We start from the raw sequence: 21,608 nt of genomic DNA, 5'->3' as shown, positions 1-21,608 counted from the left end.
TACTTTACTCAAACATACCTGGCGCTTGACACAGCTGAGTAGATTGTCAACAACATCTCCTTGAAACTCCGCTGCAACAAAAAAGACCAGATGAGAAAACAGTTAATAAAGTATCACATTTCAAGGGCAAAAAGTTTAATAAAAATCTGCTGCAGGTTTACATAAGCATCGAGAGGTGCAGAAAAACACTAGAGTTATCATATGTCATCGTACTAAAATCTAACAACGTTGCCTCACTTTTTTGCTATAACATAAAACATATCATAACAATAGTAATGGCATCAGCAATAGTAAATAAGTTAGTAATCCAAAGATTCGTTAAACCATGATGTACAGAGCTTCATGAACTTCGTAACAATTAATAGGGATTAACAACTATGAGAATATAAATTTGTTGTTGCAAAAAAGTACATCACGCACCAAACCTTAGTATTATAGTAAAAGCGTATCGCATAACCTACTGACGCGTGTTACAAAAATGATCTTCGCAACATATGCAGTTTGAAAATTGGGAAACCACCTACAGTATATTGTTACTTAGTATTAGGCCCCTATTATAGACAATGGCCTGTAGCATAAAAATAATTTCACATATGTTGTGCAGACTATGCGTATCAACTAATACTCACGATCTACGTTGGCCTGACGCCTAAACATCGCAAACGCAGTCATGCTTCATGTTTTCGACGAAGTTCTGAAGAAGAGCATAGTCAACATATGCCGAAGAATGCTGACTTTCAAAGGTTACAGACTCCAGCCTCCACTAATCAATAGCCGTCGGACAACTGAATACACCGCTGGTTAAAGTTATGACCTTCGCTATGATTAGTTCATCGTGCTCGGAGACAAAGTTCATTGGATGTTGATCAACAAACTCTTTGCACTCCGCCGCACGCTGTTCATGATGGATCATGAGCTAAGCACATGGGGCTCGATCAGCTATCTAGTTAGGAGGAAGCAACTTCATAAACATATAGTACAACTGTTACTTCGGCTACTAGTTTGAGAGATCTTGCAGTTGCCTAGGCTATAGTATTTATACGTGAATGAGCTACCAATTTTACATTATAATAACATAGGCATAGTGATTTTAGCTAATCTTGTATGAAATGAGGTTTTTCACAAAAATTTATCTGAATGGAACCAACATTTGATGCTCAACATGGTAGTTGAGCCCCAACACTATGAAACGAAATATCGCAATAACCTTGGCATTGTGCATTGAAGTTGTTGTGCTTGAATAACACTTGCTGGTGGACTAGATCAAGATGTTATGACCAAGATTATAATTGCGTACTAGTCCTTACTAGCTCTACTATTGACAATCACAGCTCCATTCACCCAACACTGCTTTTCCTTTAATAAAGTGATTAAATTACCATTTGCTTTGCAGAGCTTTGGTTGCAACCACCTAACTCCGTTCAGCAGATTATTGCATTAATACATGTTGCTACGATGAGTGTTTGAAATGGATGATAAGTCATCAGATAAGAACACAGCATACAATATATATATAAGATTTATTTGCATCAAATATGACATCGCTCCTGACACAAAGTACTGTGAGCAGATACAAGAGATTAACTAGTTGCCAGCAATGACATGGCGTGATGCGTGGCAGCATATCACACAAGCAGCATACATTAGCAAGACTCCATCCTACATCTTACATACTACTTTTCCTATGGAAAATGGAAAACCATTTTTAACAAAGCGTCTATATAACTCTTCTGACTTCAAAGAATCGTTTGAGATAATAGATCTGTCCGAGAACCATAGCGACGAGTACGAGGGCCTCGAAGAAGGCCCACAGAACGACTCTTGAGTTAGTGTTGTCATTGACTACAATCAACATAAGGACATCAGTTATCAGCCGTAACAAGCAATTGAAACATTTGATAAATAAATCAAGCCTGGTGTATGAGAGTGTAGAATTACAGTGGAGTGAAAAATAAGTGGACAGCCCTAGAACTTTGACCAATTTCAATAAATATGGTTTCATAGTTGCTAGCCAATTCTTTGAAGTTGCACTTATTATATATTAAAATGAAGCTCTGGGTCTTCTCTATTCAGATATGTTATCAAAAGCACATTTGAAGTAGTTTACGACTGGAAATGCAGACTTGCGCTGCTTGCTAGCACAAAAACTGAAAATCAGTAATTTTAATTTTTAGCGACTTCAAAGACAAAGTTTTGTATCCAGCAAAACATACTAATATGAGGATTGTTTTACACACCACCTTTGATCTGAGTAACAACACTGCTTTAAGTTTGAATGCAAATAAAATACAGGTTTACCTTTAGTCAAAATGAGTGGAACATTAAACCATAACTGTCACAAACAACTTTTATCGTATTTACTAGGTAAATCAGACACGCTGATTCCGATTTTGTACTCAAAATAAAGATTAGTCCACTAACCTTCAAAGTCATTTAGGCTTTTTTAAAGCGTTTCAATATCCGTTTTGAAAACAACACAATCGGCATTACAAGCTCTGCCCATAAATATGTGACGAAACCTAGCTTTTTCAGGAACGGATGTTAGGAATGTTTAGTCTGATTTAGAATAATAGAGATGGGTGTCTTAAAACCCATTATTATCTAAATCCAGCCTGTAAAATAATTTCAGCTTTTTATGAAAGGTATATAAACTATTTAAAATTGCTCGTAGCTTGTTACATGACGTTTAAATGGGCTAAACGTCAAGAAAAATAAGCTCAAAAAGCGCGGTTTTATCTCAAGCTAGCGTTGTTATCGCGCTTTTTTAAATATGCAATGCTAAATAGCTTATCTACCTTTCAAAAAAGACTGATATTATTTTTAAGGCTGAATTTAGATATTAATGGATTTTAAAACACCCATCTCTATTATTCTTAATCGGTCTAAACATCCCTACGTAACTTCTGTTCCAAAAAAGCTAGGTTACGTCACATATTTATGGGCGGAGCTTGTTATGCCGATCGTGATGTTTTCGAGACCGATATTAAAACGCTGTAAAAAAGCCTTCATTACTCTGAAAGTTAGTGGACTAATCTTTATTTTGAGTACAAAATCGGAATCAGTGTGTCTGATTTACCTAGTAAAAACGATAGAAGTTGTTCGTGACAGTTATGGTTTAACAATAATTGCTAACTTTGAGTCTCTCTAAAAGTCATCTAGCATTGCTGCTTCAAACTAAAATTAATTGTTTCAAGTTCTACTCATTTTAGCTTTCTGTTAATGTATACTTTGTAAGTGTTCTACTCAACAACAAAAGTTTAATGAGGAATTTAATGAGGAATTTAATCACCTCGAGTGCTGAACAGTAGCAATGATACAGTTTTATAGGTGGTCCCTTCATTTTTCACACTACTGCACTGTTGAGACAACAAGAGTTGCCTTCTCATTTAAACCCTCTCTAATTTGTACAAAGAGAACTCATTCAGGAATGCAGAGAAAGTTGCCATAGTATTAAAAAGTTGCATGCATGAAGTAGTATTTTATGCATAGCACCTATCAAATACACAAACATTGCCTTATCTGAATATGTCTACTTGTATGCAAACCTGCATGATAACACCACTCTCTAGTGTAAACAAAGAATTATGCTGTTTCATCTACACATTCGTAAGTGTCTTTAACAAACTAATTTATGTACCACACATATTCACCTTATATGTGGTGAGCTAACCTTCAGCACAATGCTAAACCTGATTGCACCAGTGGCACAGGAAAATTTGCATAAACTGCTTTGACTTACACCGCTGTAACGCTGGATATAATTTACACGTTAATACCGTAAATGAAAAAACAAATAAATGTTGCAACGTTGTGGAATTTAGTTTTGTCATAGACAGTGCACATGAACTTCTGAGGACTATTGTTAAGAGATTCATCAACTTTTGGTATGCACCTGGAGTTGTCTCCTAAAATAACAAAATATCCTTTGATACGCAATAGTGTCGGTCGATTCTTTAATTGGACAAAGGATATATAGTCACTGGTAAGTTTTCTGTCACATTTAAGAAAGTTTGAATTGAAAATCATTCAATATAAAATTAATTGTGCATAATCACTGGAGCTTGCACATCATTTCATAACCAGGACAGCTATTGCATACAAATATATGAGCCATTGAAAAAAACCACCCAATAAAAACAAAACCAGCGCTTCCAAAGCCACTTTGAAATACGTAAAAAGAGCATTTCTGCAAAAGTACAGATATTTAACGGAACACCAATTATGTAGAACACTGTTATAGATTTGAAAGGAGAGTGGACGCTATTTGTAGTATAAACTCACTCGCTCTGTGAACACGTTCCCTCACTTCCATAAACTCTTGCTCGTGTTTAACACCAAGTAGAGCATCTGATAGCTGGCTCACTGCCTGAGCGAGCTTGTTATGTGACTCTGTAAAAATCAGGGAACAATTTAACGACTATGACAACAGACAATCACCGTTTGAGCGCTTAACATGCCTCAGCCTATCAATATTAGCAGTAGCATGAGGTCAGAAAAGTATAGATAAAAATAAAATTATGAACAAGTATATATCATTGCACCAAGGTTGTAAAATTCTCATGCTGAGCCGCCGTGAAGATACATGTGGAGATACATGAAATTGCTATTGATTAAGATGAACTTTTCACAAAAAAACATTTTTATAATCAGCTCGATTCATGATCGCCTTTGTAACCACACTTATATATATGCTACGTCAACCATTGCCTTTCCAAGCTTCAAAGTTATCTTTAGCAAGAGTCATCACACGATGGGTTTTGATGTAGCAGGAGAAGAAAGTATCTAGCCAAATTTCATAAAATCCAAGTGACACCAAAGTATCTAAATAAACATACAGACGAGAACATTTTATAATGTAGCTAACCTGGTCATGTAGACCCTCACGACAGATGTACTACTGCCAGCAACTTTGTTTTAATGTTATTTATACTTATGTAATAGTAACAATGTTTAACAGTTTGGCGCCAAAATAAAATTGTAGCCAAGCCTCTACCTGAGATCACCTTTATGTACAAATTGTTAAACATGCAACACGAAATTAGAGCAAAGATTTGTCACAACTTCCAGCCTATGACATTGAGATTTTAGAAACATTTTGAAAACCAGTACACATTGATACAGTTCTCCAGCAAATGGTTTGATACCGATTTGATATAGGTTTGTCCCACACGCCTTCCCTTCTGTGTTTCAAAACAAAAAAATTGCCAGAGTGGTAGTAGCCATGAAAGATAGAAGGTGCCTTTATTCGAAATTATAACAAATAAAAAACAGGAGCAAATTATTTAAAGTTTTTTGAAAAACATTGAAGCTTTCTTGTAACTATGAAATGAAAGAAATTAAAACAAATAATAGAAAGTATGCAAGTGATAAAAGTAAAGGCTGGCTGTGATAACTTGAGAGAAAACAAATCCAACTTTATTATATAGATTGCGTGTGTATGCGAGCTTCCGTTAACGCTGAGTTTCCACATTTTTCACCAATACCATCCAAACTTAACAAGCACATGCTCGTGTACTCCGCCAGGTCGCTAAAAATATTTGAGTCAAATCTCAGTCTGATTCCTGAAAACCAGCCTCTGAAACACCCACCTGCAAATGATCTGATTAAAAATAAGAGAAATCTCGGGGCCGACTGCTAGTTTAAGTTAAATGTAAAACAATCTCAAATACTAAAACAAAAATAAATTGAAAAAAGTTTTCGTATTACACATAGTTTATATTAGGCTAGCTCAGTAGCATTATAGAGCCCATTATCTAGTTATGGTGTCTCTCCTGTATCGTGCTACACGTGTCTTTAATGTAAATGTGATACGGCAATAAAATACCTTATTATAACTAGATTTATTTTATTACTAATAATTTAGATTTTTACACTGTTTGTTATTGTAGGTATATGTAATGCATTCGTGTAAATGCTATATGTAATATCTTGAAACACTCATAGTGAGGTATGTCGAGCTGTAAGAAAATCTAGACAAAATAAAAGATCACGCGATAATATGAACATAGGGTGCAAGTATCGAGACTGATCTACTTAATATTTCCAGACTTCATTGTATGTTAAATTGACTTTTTATTCTAGCAAACTAATGACTACTAAATAAACTATAGTATGTGCGTTTAAACATACACAGGATATCACACATGATAAACGAAATGGTTAAAGATGAGCGTTTCCAAAAGTCTAAGAAGCATTCACAGACGGATAATTGAGGAATAAACATGAAAGGTTCAACCTCTTGAAAAGGGTTGAACGTTTATAGTTCTGCATGTTCCATGAACCAAAGATTGTGATGGACAAACTTTTAAAAAATAGGTGCAAATTAGCAAAGAACCCATCTGCACTTGTCGTTTGTCAAACAAATCAACAAGCTAATAATTGCTACAATAAACGATATATAGATGCTCACCGTCTCCATCTTTGGCCTCCTCAGCAAGATTCTGATGCTTTTCCCCGAGCTCCATAGAAAACATGACCATTTTTGGTGTCATAGAAGACATCTTATTACCAAAACAATATTTATATATCCCGTCATTTTCAGCATTCAATGTAAACTTTCCGTTAGACTCTCTCTCTCCAGAGTACAAAGAGTTTCCTCCTGGACCAATAACCTGTCAGAGATATGAGTGTTTAATGCCAGCAATAGATTGTTTGATCATACCAAGAACAGAAAAAGATAAATGAAGACAAATTTTTCCTATTTTATCGAGTGATTAAATCTGTGAACCAAACAGACAGTCAAGTTGATGTACCTTTACCTTACTCCAAAAAATATATGATTCAATCATCAGTGCAAACTGTAGGTCGATGTGGCACATTATAAAACCAAGGCATAAGAGCCAATAATGCTACCTGTGTGATAATATGAAAATGATGTCAAATATCACAACGCGTCGGGACTAATTGCAAAATTAAAGATTAAATGACCCAATTATCTGATAAGCTACCAAAAATTCTGACTGAAAGAGTGTATGACAACGGTAGTGAAAACTTAAGTCTATGAGTGACACAGATAGACCTTAGTGGGATCTGTGAGGTCCTATTAAGACACTACATTTAACTTTGTGGTTGATGGGAGTAATCTTTTTCTGAAACTAATTTACTCCAAAGAAAATAGCTTTAACTACTAGTTGAATAGCCTGTTCTTCACATAATGTTTAGTTTTATCGGAGCGACAACATTTTTAAAAACATCACAGGTATTTGTTCGTTACATCCAATTTTACTCATTGTTCTTGCTACAATCTATATTTTTAGGTAACTACAAATTTAAAAAAAATTAAACATCACATTAATCAAGTAGATTTAAAATTAAGAAATTCATTGGATATTTTGAGTCAAATACAAGTATTAATCAGAGGAAACATCTTTGATAGAAGCTTTTTATGCTTTGGAAAAATAAAAAGGTGCTTGTGAATGCCTTGACCCTTCATTGATGTATTAGGACACTGCAACATGGCTTCCAGTTTCTTGCAGTTACAAATTACTAGCACAAAGACGTAATAAAACTTTTGCAGGAACTCAATATTTAGTTTTGGAATACATGGCCTTCTCCACTGGATCAATCAGCTTAAAGAATAAAGGTCTTCGCTAATAATGCATGATCAGCATGTTCTGGCTATATACAGAATTAATTACTTGCAGTTTTTTATTTTTTAAGATAATACCAAGATAATAATAAGATACTTGCATGTTATTTTTTAAGATAGGCCTTTTATTTGTTTGAAGAAAAAAGATATATTTTCTACCTCATGAATCGGCCATTATCTGAAAAGTAAATGCTATATTCAAACCACATTTTGTTGGAACTTTTTTGTGTGACATTGTTTAAAACTGGCCACACGCACTAATCTAACCATGGTGTATATTTGTATTTAAACCATCAGAACCAAAAGTATGACAATAAAAACATGAAAACAATATGCGAATATGAAAGCAGTAGTTGCGAAAGAGCTAAAGACTATTTTTTTAAATCTTTGAGTAAACTATTCAGCTCATAAACATGATTATATACTATACTGAAAACATAAAGAATCACACAGCCCAAAGTTTTCAAGCATATTATACACTTGACAGATCGAATTGTGTCATTCTTTGTTAATAGTTGTAAAGGTTATTATAACTAGTAGTTATAACACTTTATAGTTATAAATTTTATGACATTTTATGGGTCTTCTATTATGAAATGTTTTAAAATATTTTGCGATACAATGATGAAGTATTAGGATAGCAATATTTCAATTGACATTAATGAAGTTAAAGTTTAAATAACCTATATTCAAGGTTTATGCCAAATGCATATTAAAATTGGCCAAACAGTATCCAAAAAGTACAAACAGACATTTAAGAGCTACTTGTTGTAACTTACATTCACGTCGATGTCCAAAAAGCCTCCTTCAGCTACTTCAAATGTCAACGTAAGCTTCTCTCCTCTTTGAGCCTGTTCAAAAAAGCATTCTTCGCTGTTGGCGTCAATGTGTATGAAGTATGCTCGAACGTGGGCGCATATGCATAGAACCAATACAACAGTTGACAAATTTATAATTTTTGTAAAAATCATGTCGATTAGTAAAAGAAACCGTTTGTAGACGAAACTTGTGGCTAAAAAGACCAATTCGTGTTTCACTATGCACAAAAAGGCATAAAGCAAAAGTCTAAACTGGTTCGCACAGTGAAGAGGCTACGTGGTTCGAGTTTTTGCAGTATTGTACAATATTCGTATACAACCTTCTACTAGAATTTGCAGAAAAGCAAACTCGACGCCACGTAGTAGTCCTACAAACAGCAGGCTGATTCTACGCTACAACTTTGGTGACCACGATGTATGTGTGCGACAAATAGTTTTAGACTACAAAGTAGCAATGCTTTTTTAATTCATTAAATTCCTTCTGTAATATAACGATGTTATTAAAGCCGGATGTGTGCGTCTAACTTTGTTACGTGATTCGTTGGAAATGCTATTAGTAAATAGCAAAAGCACATGCCTCGGTCACATGACCACATCACACCAGATTGTCACTTGTTTTCGTCTTGGCCTAAATTTTCTTGCGATCAATTCCTAACTCTGGGACCGAGATATGATACTACTATAGCGTATTTTTTTCAATTATTAACCAAACATAAATGTTAGAGAGTGCCTTTTAAAAGCGGGTATTTCTCTTGTTTGCTCTGGTGGAAATGGAAAGCTCTTTATACAGAAAAGAAATGGAAGATTACGTCTCAGTTGTGGATGTGTACGACTCGGCTGCTTTGATTGGCAAAGACTTTGAGTACTTGATTGAACAGTATGGCGTGGAAACAGTAACAGATTTAATGCCGAAAGTCATTAGAGTTTTGGAACAATTAGAATATCTAGCTGGCAAGTATGAGAAGGAAAACGAAGAACTGCTTCATCTAGAGTCCACCATCAAACGTTTGCACAGTGAAAAAGATGAGCGAACAAAGGAAAGACAACAATACGAGCAGGTAGGATTTAAATATTGTTTGCAGTAAATAATTCCTGCTATTTTGTTACATTGTAGTAGAAAAGTCTAGCACAGTTAATGCACAAGCTTTTATTACCGAAGGAATAAAAGCTCTCTCCGATATGGAGCAACTGTCTTTTGTCTATGACGCGTACATAATTCTCAAAGTTCATTGCTGCGCATATGCGTAAGTGGTGACGACTCAGTGCATGTCAAAAATCTTTAGAATGTGATGTAATCTCAACTTGGGCAGCAATTGTTAAGAGTTTGGCAGAAAAGCCTCACATAGCTATTATTTTGTGTCCGGAGTGTTTCAGTTGAAACAGTTTGCTCAGTTGTCAACAATGTTATTGTTTTCAGTTCGCATGTCAATATAAACATCACAATGTAGGTTGTCTTTGTAACTCTAACTTAGTGCTCACCATATTTTTGTATTTCTCTAGTTGGATAAAAAAATGCTTTGGCGGTAAATATGATGTGTAACTCACGAAAACTTATATATATATATATCATTTTTGTTGCACATTATGCATATTATTTTCAAATTGCTGTTTGATATCAAAAGTATTGTTAGTCACCGTAAAACATTCTTATTTTGTATACATGTATATTGAATTATATTCTGAACATAATTGTTAAAGATTAACAAGTAATTATTACTGTTGCCGATACTGCGGTATTCTAGTATGCGTTGCGGTTGCAGGAGATTGAACAGATTGAAGAGTCATATAGGAAAGAAACAAAGGACTTGTGTCAAATGGTGGCTCATCTACAGGACCAGAATCGGCGACTGCAGGCGAGGTTGAAAGACAATGTATCAGGTCAAGAAGAAGCATTAGAAAGTAAGAATAGTCTTCAAGCGCACCTGATTAATCTATTAGTTTTGTTTGAAGAGTTATAGAGCTACTGAAGTAGTGGCTGGTTCTTAGTATATTTTTATGTTATTGTAAAATCACTGACTTATCTGAACGAAAATAATTGAGCTGTGTAAGTTTTCCTTGGCTTTTTGATTTCATTGCCTGGTGTGAGTCAGAAATCATCAGCAGGTTGTAACCCATAAAGCTGTTTGGTCTCACGATATGGTTTACATATGTCATATCAGTTCAGCAGTGTAGCGGATTACCCTATGACACTTATATTTCGCTAGTACTTAGTTTTGTGAGTAGCATACAGAGTAAAATTTCGACGCAACCTCATTTCGCAGCTCTGATGAGTGCAAATATATAGTGATGTGAAAATAAATACAGTGGAACAAACATAATTAGATTCCTCATGTTCGGTTCACCGGTAATAAAACAAATTTCAATTTGAGATTAGTTTGTAATTGTGAACCGCAGGTAGAATTGTGTGGGTGAGACCGATAATGCAATTTGATCGCTTGCTGCCATTTGTTTCTTGAACTATCAATGAACAAAGCTATTTAATTCCGCGTTTTCGCTCATTCGTTATGATAGTTTAGTTTCGCACATGAAATTTTCGTGAGAGGACGACTCCGCAAAAACACGAAAGAGATGAAGCGAATACATAAGTGTCCTAGGTTATGTAAGGCATTGAAACTGAAGTCACTAATGGCAGTCCCCTCACATACTTGCAAGTACTGCTGTTGGTATCTACAGTTTCAATATTCATGGGGTTGTCTTTATGAACTCAAAGAAATAGACACTAGACTTTCTCGCGCTTCCGATTTCACATAACATGGATACATAGGCCTACATATCTGTAGTAAATGTTTGACTAGTTGCCAAGCCAGTTGATGAGTTAATAGGAATACAAGTAGCCTCTCGTGACTGCTCCGTTTGATGACTCATAACTGGGAAAGTGTTTAATGAAACAAGGCAGCGTCAGCTTCCTCCGAGCTGCAATATTGATTGGCTCGTAACAGCCCATCACATTCCATTGATTATTTGTCTCTCCCAGCCTCGTTTAGTTGCGTCTCGTCTATAAGTGTGGCACTTATCCATCATCTAGCTTCTGATCTGCAAAGATCTCTTAAAGATTTCAGCTGATAACTTGCTGCAAATCATTACCTGCTTCTCAGAAGGAAGCCAGACACCTAGCTTGCACTGAGAGCCAGCTTTCAATCAGGCAGTGATGCTGTATCAACTATCTTGACCCTCCCTAAATATGTACTTTGTTAAATGTCTCGCATTTGTGATAAGAGAGCACCGGTCACGTAACCTTATCACAATGTCTGCTTACAGAGCGGTCGTCTAGCAACTTCGCACTGTGTCCTGCAGACCAGCCTCTATCGCATACAAAGTATCTTATCTTATTTTTATGCAACTTCAAAGTATTTTCCATGTAATATGTTTAACTCGTGGTAATGTACAAGATAAAATTTTGTACCCTAGTTCAATTTCTCATGGCGAGTTTTTGTTTGAGTGACAAGCTGAGTTAGTGGGGATTCGTTTGATATTTATACTTGCCAGTACTGGCAAGTACTTGCAAGTACTTGTAAACTATGTCAACTGTTTATTTAGATATGATATTTAGCTTTAGACAGTAAGACTTTGTATGTGACATCTGTAGATAACAGAATATATTGTTATACTATATGTTTAAAGTCAGATTTAGACCATACACTCATATGGAGGTAGTTGTAGTAGTTTTTCTAGCTACTTATAGTCCTCAGCAAAAAGCCTTAATTTAGCAAAGGTTCTTTGATAATGTTTATTCATGAATCCGTTTTCAGTTCATCGGCTGAAGCTATTGCTAGAAATATTGATAGGCTAGCTGAGATCGGCTATTCTGCGGTCAATTTTACTGCCAAATATAAAATTTACCTTTGCAAATTAAACATAATGATCACCATTTTTATTTTCTAAAACATTCTAAGAATGAGGGCACATGTTTTCTCGAATCACATGAAAACATTCAGAATGATACATCTTTCATAGTTGATAAACTGTTGAGATGACAATGCAAATGTCAATTAGATCACCTCTCCATCGATAAGTGGATGTGATCTTAAGTGGAGTTGTCTGACCAGCATGTCTATGGAAAACGAACTGAGCAATACTTGTGATGCACGTAAACCTAGTGTGAATGCGTTACTAGAGACGGAGGAAGATTCCACAATGATAGAAAACCTAAGAGAAAAAGTGAATGAACAGAGAGGACAAATCAAAGGTTTGCAGAAAGAGGTCAAAAGCAAAGACTTGGAATTAGACTCTGTGAGTATTTATGATATAATTAGGACTCCTTTGAAACTGCCATGCTTCTCCGCTTCCATGTGTCAAGTTCAAATTGAGGATCTTCTTTTATGAAACTGTGTAGTTGGATTTTCTGTTGAAGACTTTCATGCTTCATAGACTTGGACTTATGTTTAGATTCAGATTTCAAAGGCAAAATTTGTGAGAGGACTAATGCTTATGTATTCCAATGATAAGAGGAGACAACTACATGACTATAGCAAAATGTATGGCAGTAGTAGCTATGTATTTACACTGTTTTCAATTTAGTCTGGGATAAAATCGTGTAACATTAAATTGCTTCGTGTATCAAATTTGAAGTGATCTTTAAAAATGCTCACTACTTCAGTATAATGGCAAACCAATTAACACTTTTTGTAACTGCTACTGCAGTAAAGAGCGTTTATCTTTGAAAAATCTAATTTCATAAAAGTTAAATTTCATATTTTTGTTTACAATTATGATAGAGCTTATATCGCAGTTTGCTCATGACGGTGTGATTGGCCATTGATCCACTCATGTTCAGCCTGATTGGTCGTTGATCCACTCATTTACTGACTGATTGGTCAGTGCATTAGCTGACTGGCTGTACTGGGTTAAAAGGGAATAATGACCTAGGCTATAGCTGATTAAGACTATGTCTCCTGGGTTAAGCCTAATCACTGATATAAACAGAGTTAATCAATATACATTCATCCTTTCATCTTTGTTCTAACTCTCTCTACGCTTGAACAACCTCACCTTTTATTATTCAATGCTGCCAACTATTCAATGCTGCCTACTGTTCAATGCTGTCAACTAATCTTGCTCCACTTGGAGTTTGGTTCTCCAATGATCTTTCTCAAGTTTCAGTCTAATTATTTTATATTGCATGACTCTGTTGTCATTAATAGTACATACATGTATGTTGTGAACAGGGATGGAATGCTAAAACAGTGTCGATTTCCATGTATTTATTCAAGTATTCAACTGCCATGTGGCAAATCTCTTGCTGTCATATGATGTGTGTAAATGAAGCACTTTATTATTTTAATATTTGTGTGTTGTCTCTTGTATAGCTCAGGGCATGCATTTACTTCTGTTAATTTTATCTGTTCTGTCCTGCCCTGCTCCAACATCACATCGAACATTTTTCTAAGCTAGAATCTGCTTTGCTTGTCGGTTTCGCAAACAGGTGCTTGTGGCAGGGTATAGCAGGTTTCACTGTTGTGTGTTATTAGTTGTAGCTGTTGTCGCATGACTTGTAGATACAGAAACAGCTTGACAAGTTAGTCCTTGATAATCTGACCTTACGCAAATCTACTTCCTCTTGCCGGGCTGAGACCGAGCATTTAGTTTCTCAGCAGGTTGAATTAGAAAATGCTCTTCATGAGAAAGACCAACACATATTATCAATCAAAGATAAGATCACATTGTGTGAAAAGTCACATCACTGCAGCAACTTTGTAAGTGGGTTTGCTAACCATCCGCGCTCACTTTCCCTATTTGAGTTAGAGCTGTTGCATGTTGTCCTCTCGTTGTTCGTTTTACTGACTGGTAGCCATCTTGCAGTAAGCCTGTACATCATATGACCCGGCCTGGCGCTTTAGCTTTTGCTGTGGTTCGCTTTTTTTTCTTTAAAAAATAAAACCTGTTGGTCCTAGAACTGGAATGTCTGTGGTTGTTGCCAGATGCAAACGCAAGTTGCTCAGTTGTCGAGCACAGTACGGGACACACGGATGAAGACTAATATCAAAACCATGCAAGCTAAGCATTTGATAGATGAAAAATCTGAATTACAAAGCTTACTGCAAGATCGTGATCAGCAGTTGCGAATTATAGAAGAGCGATGTCAGGTGTGCTCATATCTTCATGGCTTCTATGAATATTATTATTATTGGTTATTGAAAAAACCTTATGCAGATGTGACATTGCAGTCCAATGTTTGGCATACATGTTAAATCTGATGGTACTGGTACACTTCTAGTGCTATGGGTGTTTAGCACAAAATGTCGGTATTCATCTGAAGTGCTTTTCTATTATTCATCCATCTCATTGGCTAATCCTTATCATAGCGAGCATGCTTTTTTGCATTTTGAAATTGAAACCACCAGGAACACAAGTTCTCCATTAACCCTTTCACTGCCTTACGGGAGTTTATGCAAAATCTATGATTGACTGCCGTGGATACATTTTTGTGAAATTTACAGCGGTTTGTAGTAACTAAATATTCTGTAGTCCTGACTACATAACCAACGATCCTTAGTATTTGTAAAGCGCTGACAGTAGTGTCTGAATATTTCTCTAAAAAAATAGTCTATATTTGTGAAGCAAATTATAATCTTTTATCAAAAAATTCCAAGTCAAAAACGAACATTTTTTTTCTGATGAGCAAAGTTGTTAGTTGTAATATGACTTGCGCAAGCCCCTCTCGTGCTAGAAAAAGAATAGCTTTTGTTCATGACATTAAAGTCATTTCAGATTCAGACTTAATTAAATACTCAAATAATGAAAGTGACAGCACTGACTCTGATGGTGGTAAAAGTAATAGTTTTGTAAGAGTAAATAACATTGTAGATGATCGTAATAGCTTCGTAGCGGTCGTAGCTTCACATAGCTTTAGCAATGCACACAATATAGATACGTTGAATTTTTTGCTTAGCTCTGTTAACATTTTGACAACTCGGAATGTTCTAGATAGTGTTTGAAATTGAAAGAAGTGTATACATATCATGCAACAAAATCGCCAATTTTCAGTGAATTAGCTGGCAGTAGGTCAAAGCTAAATTTGTACATGGATGGTAGAGAAAGGGTTAAATTACTTTCGTCAAAAATAACAGTTGTTAAAAAAGTTTTTGGCGCATCAATTGTCCAATAGTGTTGAAAATTGCTAATTTAGGTTGTTTTGCTCACGCAAAAAGAGCATCGGACACTCAATCTGAGTAAACACGTGTGCAGAGTTTACTTTTTCAAAACTGATCTATGTAGTCACTCGCCTTTTTGTAATGAGCGTCTATTTTATCAGCAAAAGTTATGAAAAGTTCTTCGTTCGAGCAGCTACCTGGTTCAAAGAGCAGGAATAAAACAGCGTGCGCCATTTATTGAATGGTAGAAAATCTCATATCTAGTCATTGCTTGGCTTCAGTTTTCAGCTCGTGATTCCGTAAGGAATGCGAAGTTAGTAACTTTATAGTTGCTAATTGTCAAATAAATGCAGTTCATTTTTGGAATAGGGGCAATTTTTTGAGAAGCGAACTATTGTATGAATTATTTATAAGAGCGTGCTCAGCTGTTAGCTAATATATTTCATTACATCGGAAGTTAGCTGGTGTAAACCAATGATTAATGGAGTTAATAAACCAAAGATATTTTTGGTTACGTAATTCCAAGCTGTTCGCTAGCCCTAAGCAAATCATTTCTAAAGTCTATTATAAATGTTGACAATATATCATTGTTTGTCATTTAACCGATATGCAACACTTAAAGCTATCAACTGGCTGCCAAGTGTATTGACTATAATCAGTGTGTTAAATAGTTCAATATAGCTACCACTATGTTACCAAAAATCACCCGAATACATACTTAAACCATTCTATTAGGCGAATAATGTGTTTTCCTTATATTTCTGCTCTCAAACTTGTAAATTCTTGATCGTTAGCCATGTGATGGTTTATAGGGTGACAGGGCAAGTGGAGAGGTGCCAAATATTATCGGGCAGGTTGTTGGCAATGTGTCAGACCCTGATAATCCTCGATTTACTCTCAATGAACTCAAGGATGTTCTCACCGAGCGAAACACTTTGAAATCAAAGCTCATCGAAATTGAAGAAGAGCTTCAGTATTACAAGACGAGGTATAAAGATGTAGCTCTTTGTGTGGGTGTGGTAGGAAGATCTGTACGGTTCAAGGCCAGTTCACACAATATTGCCGTATCTCGGCATTGATGCCACAATACTTCAGTGATCGTCGATGATAACGGTGTTCACACTATCACAAACCCATCCGTGTTTGCATCAGGAAATACTCCGCGACTCGTGTTCTCATTTTTCTTTTTAAATTTTCGCGAAGAATACTCCTTGTTTTCGCGTGCTGGAATAAAAAAATAGCCCCGCAGCGAATAGCATAAACGGACACGAATAAATCACGCCGATTGCGAATTACTATGGCCGAAATGGTTCACATTTGAAAAGGCGGTCATCGACGCTCGGCTAAATATCGGGAAAATTTGACAGCTGCAAAGTTTCTCGACGAGTTCGCGATGTTTTGTCGATGCTTCATTCATGGTTCATATAATTGACAATGAACGCCGAAAGGAAAACGCAGATTTATGGCGATATAGTGTGAACCAGCCTTAAAAAATTTGAAAAGCCTTGTAGACTAACGTTTGTAAGCTGTCATGGGTACAAGGCCTATAAGTGTTGAAAGATTTGAAATGCTCCTAGAAGTCAAATACAGAAAGGCAAAGATGTTTGTGTGGATCTCAAAGTCAAAAAAGTTATTGGATGTCATCGTTGTTAAGGATGTCAGGTGGTCATAAGGTTGAAGAGGTGATATAAGGTCATAAGGTTGTAATAGCTATCAGAGGTCATGAGGTTGAAGAGGTTATTGAAAGTCATTAGGTTGCAGAGATTATTAGGGGGTCATAAGGTTAAGAAAAATACTGGATGTATTCTGGTTGAAAGGTTATTTACAGTGAACGTGCTGAGAAGATCATCAAGGTCATTAGTTGAAAAGCTTATCAGGGTCAATAGGTTACAAAGGTCGGCGCTCATAATCATGAGTGTTAAGAATATTAACGATCAGCATGACTAGTTATGATGAAACTGATATATGGAGGGGAGTTGTCTGTCCTTGGGAGATTATTTAGACTTAAGCTAATTAGAACTTCGGGTTTTCTTTTAAAACAAGTGTTTCAAATAGTTTTTGTTGGATTTTATTTTTAAGACAACTTTTGATGGTGGTATCAAACTTGGGATGTTTGGCAGTTGTCCTCTCCCAACATAGGATAAAAAAGTTGTCATCGGTCCTTCCAACTTCAGTTCTAATGGTCAAAACATTGCATTTGGTGATTCACGTTGTAGAGCAAATGAATCAGAGGGTGACACAAGCTGGCAAGAAGAGGAGCTAGCTACAGAACCACCAAGTGTCGATGACTGTTATGCGGGAGATGTGCAAGGGCCGATCAACAAAGAACCCTGGGAGAAACTTTACGGTGATGGCAAACCAGAATCAGGAATCAGAAAATTGTAAGTGCATGCTTACCCCGTAGATAAAGTAATTGTGTTTTTGATTTTTATTCAAGTTTTTCAACTATTTGTATCCCAAGTTAGCAAAGACTGCTTATTTAGCCATCCGACCTTAAATATTTGTGTTTCCCTTGAGCTCTTCAGAACTTTACTATATTTAAGATGTTTATTTATTATATTATTGAACTTTATTACTTACCATATTTATTTGAGTGTACGTAGCATTTCGCGGTATAAAATATCGCCTAAAAATCAGGTGCGACATACGCGAATGGACTTTTCAGAGGTATTTCCTCACCATTGCTTTCTATAAACTATTGCACGAGACAGATGTACCTAGTTGAAACATTCTTTTGCATGTGATTATGACGTTACATGTGAATTAAAATGTGTCAACAACAAGCATTTTACTTGCAAAATTTGCATGGTGTTATGGTTGCTAAAGGAAATCATTCATGTTATGATGCTGCTTTTAAACTGAAGGTTGTAAAATTTGCGGTAGTATACAGAAACAGCTGCAGAGCGTAAGTATGCCATGTTATTGGACTGCAATGAGTAAACGATGTTAGAAGACTGTTGTACTGTTCTTTATGTCGGATATGGCTGTGCAACTTATACGTGAATGCGTTTTATACTCAAACAAATATGTTACATATGTGTAGGCTTTTATAGAACAGTTGTCAAGGTGCAAACACGCTAGGCGATTTTAACGCGAGCGTCATAAGGAGCGTGAAGATATGGCTGACGCTTGTTGAAACACACTTGAGCGATTCACCAACAAACGATAACGCGGGCACGCTCACCTCACAAACTGCCCATAAAATTTCATATCATCAGTTTCTTCGGAGTTGTTAATGAATTTAAGTCAATGGCGCCTTCTAGGCGACGACGTAAACAATTTCCGCTTTTGTTATTAGACCTATATCACTTTCACGGATTGTACACAACAAAAAGACATAAAAAACGTTTATTGTATTTTTAACAGTATTATTTTACGATTTTCATATATAGTTTGCTTTATAGTAGTTGTTCATTTTTAATATAATAAATATTTACCATTCTCAAGATGGTCAGCTTGTGCAACGATTGACTCCCAAATGTTGGTTTCTTTGTAATTTTTGTGTGTTGTGTCATACAGCACTGGGTGTGCTTTTATTAAATCTATGAACAATTCACTGTGAATTTTGATGTTTCAATCGTAACAAAATAGCAAAATGTTGTTGCTACACATTGGTGAATATCGATACGAAAAATGACCAGCAATAGGATTGAATTATGGGAAAATCCGACTAATCGAAATGCATTTCGCGCGCGATAAAGTTGTGATAGAGAATGTTTGGCATTGTCGCTCTGCATGAGCTCGCTGAGCGAGTTCCAGCGCAGTTTAGTGCCACGCAGCGTGACATCGAACTAAATATCGCCTAGCCGGTTTGCACCTTTACACTTTAAGCACTATTATAAAGTAGTTGGATTTTTGTGAAACTGGGTGTACTCCCTATTGTGCTGGTTCATGGAATTGTCTTCTACCAATTGAGTAACAGCCATTCATAAGCATTTACTTAGAAACGGTGAACCAACAGAGTAATGAGCATTTATTACTCGCAGCACTGATAGTAAGGACTATTAGCTGCAAATTACTGCGGGTATACCTATCATATTCGCTAGAGAGAATGCAAGTCCTTTGTGTTATTGATGTAGCTTTGATGAGCTATGTCGGCGGGTGAACGGCATGATCACAGAGTAGCGATTAAGGTGAATATGAGACAACTCCTCGTTTCGCTGTTGTGTAGCTTGAGTAATCATGCCTGTCCTGACTTGTCTCGCTATATAACTTCACTCGTCCTTCTCACACGATAAGATAACTTCCCCTCATAAGATGCTTGAAGAAGAACTTTCACAAAATTTTAGTAGATTTTATCAAAAAGTGAGTGCATGATAGTACGTATTTTTCTATTGTTTGCAATTGTATTTGATGCTTGAGGTGATCCGACTGCCAGGATGTTTAGAGATTAAAATCGACAGCTCTATGTGTGATATATGTTAAGGTAGTTTGAAAGGTAGCTCTATGTGTGATATATGTTAAGGTAGTTTGAAGGGTAGATCTATGTGTGAAATATGTTAAGGTAATTTGTAGGGCAGCTCTATGTGTGATATATATTAAGGTAGTTTGAAGGGTAGCTCTATGTGTGATATATGTTAAGGTAGTTTGAAGGGTAGCTCTATGTGTGATATATGTTAAGGTAGTTTGAAGGGTAGCTCTATGTGTGATATATGTTAAGGTAGTTTGTAGGGTAGCTCTGTGTGTAATATATGTTTGAAAGGTTTGTTGTAGTTTGAAAGGTAGCTCTATGTGTGATATATGTTAAGGTAGTTTGAAAGGTAGCTCTATGTGTGATATATGTTAAGGTAGTTTGAAGGGTAGCTCTGTGTGATATATGTTAAGGTAGTTCATGAGGTAGCTCTATGTGTGATATATGTTAAGGTAGTTTGAAAGGTAGCTCTATGTGTGATATATGTTAAGGTAGTTTGTAGGGCAGCTCTATGTGTGATATATGTTAAGGTAGTTTGAAGGGTAGCTCTATGTGTGATATATGTTAAGGTAGTTTGTAGGGCAGCTCTATGTGTGATATATGTTAAGGTAGTTTGAAGGGTAGCTCTATGTGTGATATATGTTAAGATAATTTATAGGGTAGTTCCACGTGTGATATACATTTATGTTAGTCGATGTTTTTTTATCTATCTCATGATTTCATCTTATCAAAACGCTATCTAGTCTGTTGTTCACTGTTTTTCACTTCAATAACTTTGTAAGGAGAATGGTGTGTTGGCATTTAATTTAAATACATTAAAAATTTTCGCACACTACCCGAGTTGCTATACTGGACCAATTATTAGTTAAGCGTCGATATGTTCAAAGCTGTGAGCCAGTAACAAAAGCAGTAGCTATATAGATTACATGTCTGGTTGTGTATAGTTGTTGTTTGCTGTGGTAAATGATTTCTTGCAGTAGTTTAGCTTGTTTTGTTATATTTCTATTGATCTGACAGTTTCATAGCCTGTTGTTCCTATAACTCAGAGACTCATGATCAGTGTATATCTGACTGCAGCTTCAAGTTTTTGGGACTTAAGGATGAGCCGAAGCGGCGTCGACGCAAGGTCTTCTAGACGCGTTCAACGTCCCAAAAGTGATATGCTACCAACAACCAATTAGCTCAGAATCATATTGAGACCAAATCTCTAATCATGAGAATGATGCCTCCTATTTTTTTTACTGTTGTGAACTACCTTTTGTGCATTTAGCCATAAAACCTATTGTCTATAAAATTATTTTGTTGTCGATTTTATTGCCGCTTCGATATTCATTCGGTTTTGTAAATAGTTTTAGCACATGCTGCCTACTTTTCAAGATGTTTGTGTTAATTTATGATCTCAGGATTGTTGTGACATACTTTCGCTAATTATTAATCTGGTATATAAGTAATTTAGTGCTCTTTCGGGCACACCATCTCGTTGTATATTTTTTGTCATTCATTTCTTAATGTGTTTATTTATTATCCAAACATCCTGCTACGTTTCACTGAAACGTAATCATTATGGTACAGTTTTTATTTATAAGTAATTTGGCACCATTCAGCTTCCGCTTTATAAACCAATCTGTAAACCAACGAGTTTCCATCTTTTATTGTGTAAGCGATCTTCAGAGCACAAATTTACGAACTAGAACAACCAA

General features: G+C 35.9%; 3 protein-coding genes across 6 annotated transcripts in view; 1 reads left to right on the top strand and 2 right to left on the bottom strand.

The window, feature by feature from the left end:
• The window catches only part of LOC137389737 (small G protein signaling modulator 2-like), a 47,280-nt gene extending 46,539 nt beyond the window's left edge, over window positions 1-741 (bottom strand). Inside the window, exons 1-2 of the mRNA XM_068075823.1 lie at window positions 630-741; window positions 19-71 (exon numbers count right to left, since the gene is read on the bottom strand). Of these exons, the coding sequence (XP_067931924.1) occupies window positions 19-71; window positions 630-672 (96 nt within the window). The 5' untranslated portion in view covers window positions 673-741. The remainder of the gene's footprint in view (window positions 1-18; window positions 72-629) is intronic.
• Window positions 742-1,505: 764 nt separating this feature from the next.
• LOC137391905 (transmembrane emp24 domain-containing protein 2-like) lies at window positions 1,506-8,779 on the bottom strand. The gene is made up of 4 exons (XM_068078463.1): window positions 8,368-8,779; window positions 6,410-6,611; window positions 4,282-4,389; window positions 1,506-1,842 (listed from the first exon to the last, which is right to left on the bottom strand). The coding sequence occupies exons 1-4, from the start codon at window positions 8,557-8,559 to the stop codon at window positions 1,718-1,720; spliced, it is 627 nt and encodes a 208-aa protein (XP_067934564.1). The 5' UTR covers window positions 8,560-8,779; the 3' UTR covers window positions 1,506-1,717.
• A 242-nt stretch (window positions 8,780-9,021) lies between these two features.
• Window positions 9,022-21,543, top strand: LOC137391904 (RILP-like protein homolog). 4 transcript variants are annotated; one of them, XM_068078460.1, is made up of 9 exons: window positions 9,022-9,464; window positions 10,167-10,305; window positions 12,521-12,636; window positions 13,902-14,099; window positions 14,325-14,489; window positions 16,310-16,485; window positions 17,714-17,878; window positions 19,577-19,630; window positions 20,986-21,543. In XM_068078460.1, the coding sequence occupies exons 1-8, from the start codon at window positions 9,177-9,179 to the stop codon at window positions 19,620-19,622; spliced, it is 1,293 nt and encodes a 430-aa protein (XP_067934561.1). In that variant the 5' UTR covers window positions 9,022-9,176; the 3' UTR covers window positions 19,623-19,630; window positions 20,986-21,543. The 4 variants fall into 4 exon arrangements, with proteins under 4 accessions (XP_067934561.1, XP_067934560.1, XP_067934563.1 ...); XM_068078459.1 differs by lacking the exon at window positions 19,577-19,630; XM_068078462.1 differs by lacking the exons at window positions 13,902-14,099; window positions 19,577-19,630.
• The last annotated feature ends 65 nt before the right edge of the window (window positions 21,544-21,608 follow it).

The sequence above is a fragment of the Watersipora subatra genome, chromosome 3 (assembly GCF_963576615.1).
Source record: "Watersipora subatra chromosome 3, tzWatSuba1.1, whole genome shotgun sequence".
NCBI classification, from domain to species: Eukaryota; Metazoa; Bryozoa; class Gymnolaemata; order Cheilostomatida; family Watersiporidae; genus Watersipora; species Watersipora subatra.
This window is presented reverse-complemented; position numbering and strand designations above follow the sequence as displayed.

Excerpts from the sequence above, each read along its gene's own strand:
- LOC137391905 (XM_068078463.1), bottom strand. The coding sequence starts at position 8,559 with ATGATTTTTACAAAAATTATAAATTTGTCAACTGTTGTATTGGTTCTA. Across the intron at positions 6,612-8,367 it reads TTTTGGACATCGACGTGAAT|GTTATTGGTCCAGGAGGAAA; the intron begins GTAAGTTACAAC and ends TATCTCTGACAG. Across the intron at positions 4,390-6,409 it reads GGAGGCCAAAGATGGAGACG|AGTCACATAACAAGCTCGCT; the intron begins GTGAGCATCTAT and ends TGATTTTTACAG.
- LOC137391904 (XM_068078459.1), top strand. The coding sequence starts at position 9,177 with ATGGAAAGCTCTTTATACAGAAAAGAAATGGAAGATTACGTCTCAGTT. Across the intron at positions 14,100-14,324 it reads CACATCACTGCAGCAACTTT|ATGCAAACGCAAGTTGCTCA; the intron begins GTAAGTGGGTTT and ends GGTTGTTGCCAG. Across the intron at positions 17,879-20,985 it reads GAATCAGGAATCAGAAAATT|CTTCAAGTTTTTGGGACTTA; the intron begins GTAAGTGCATGC and ends ATCTGACTGCAG.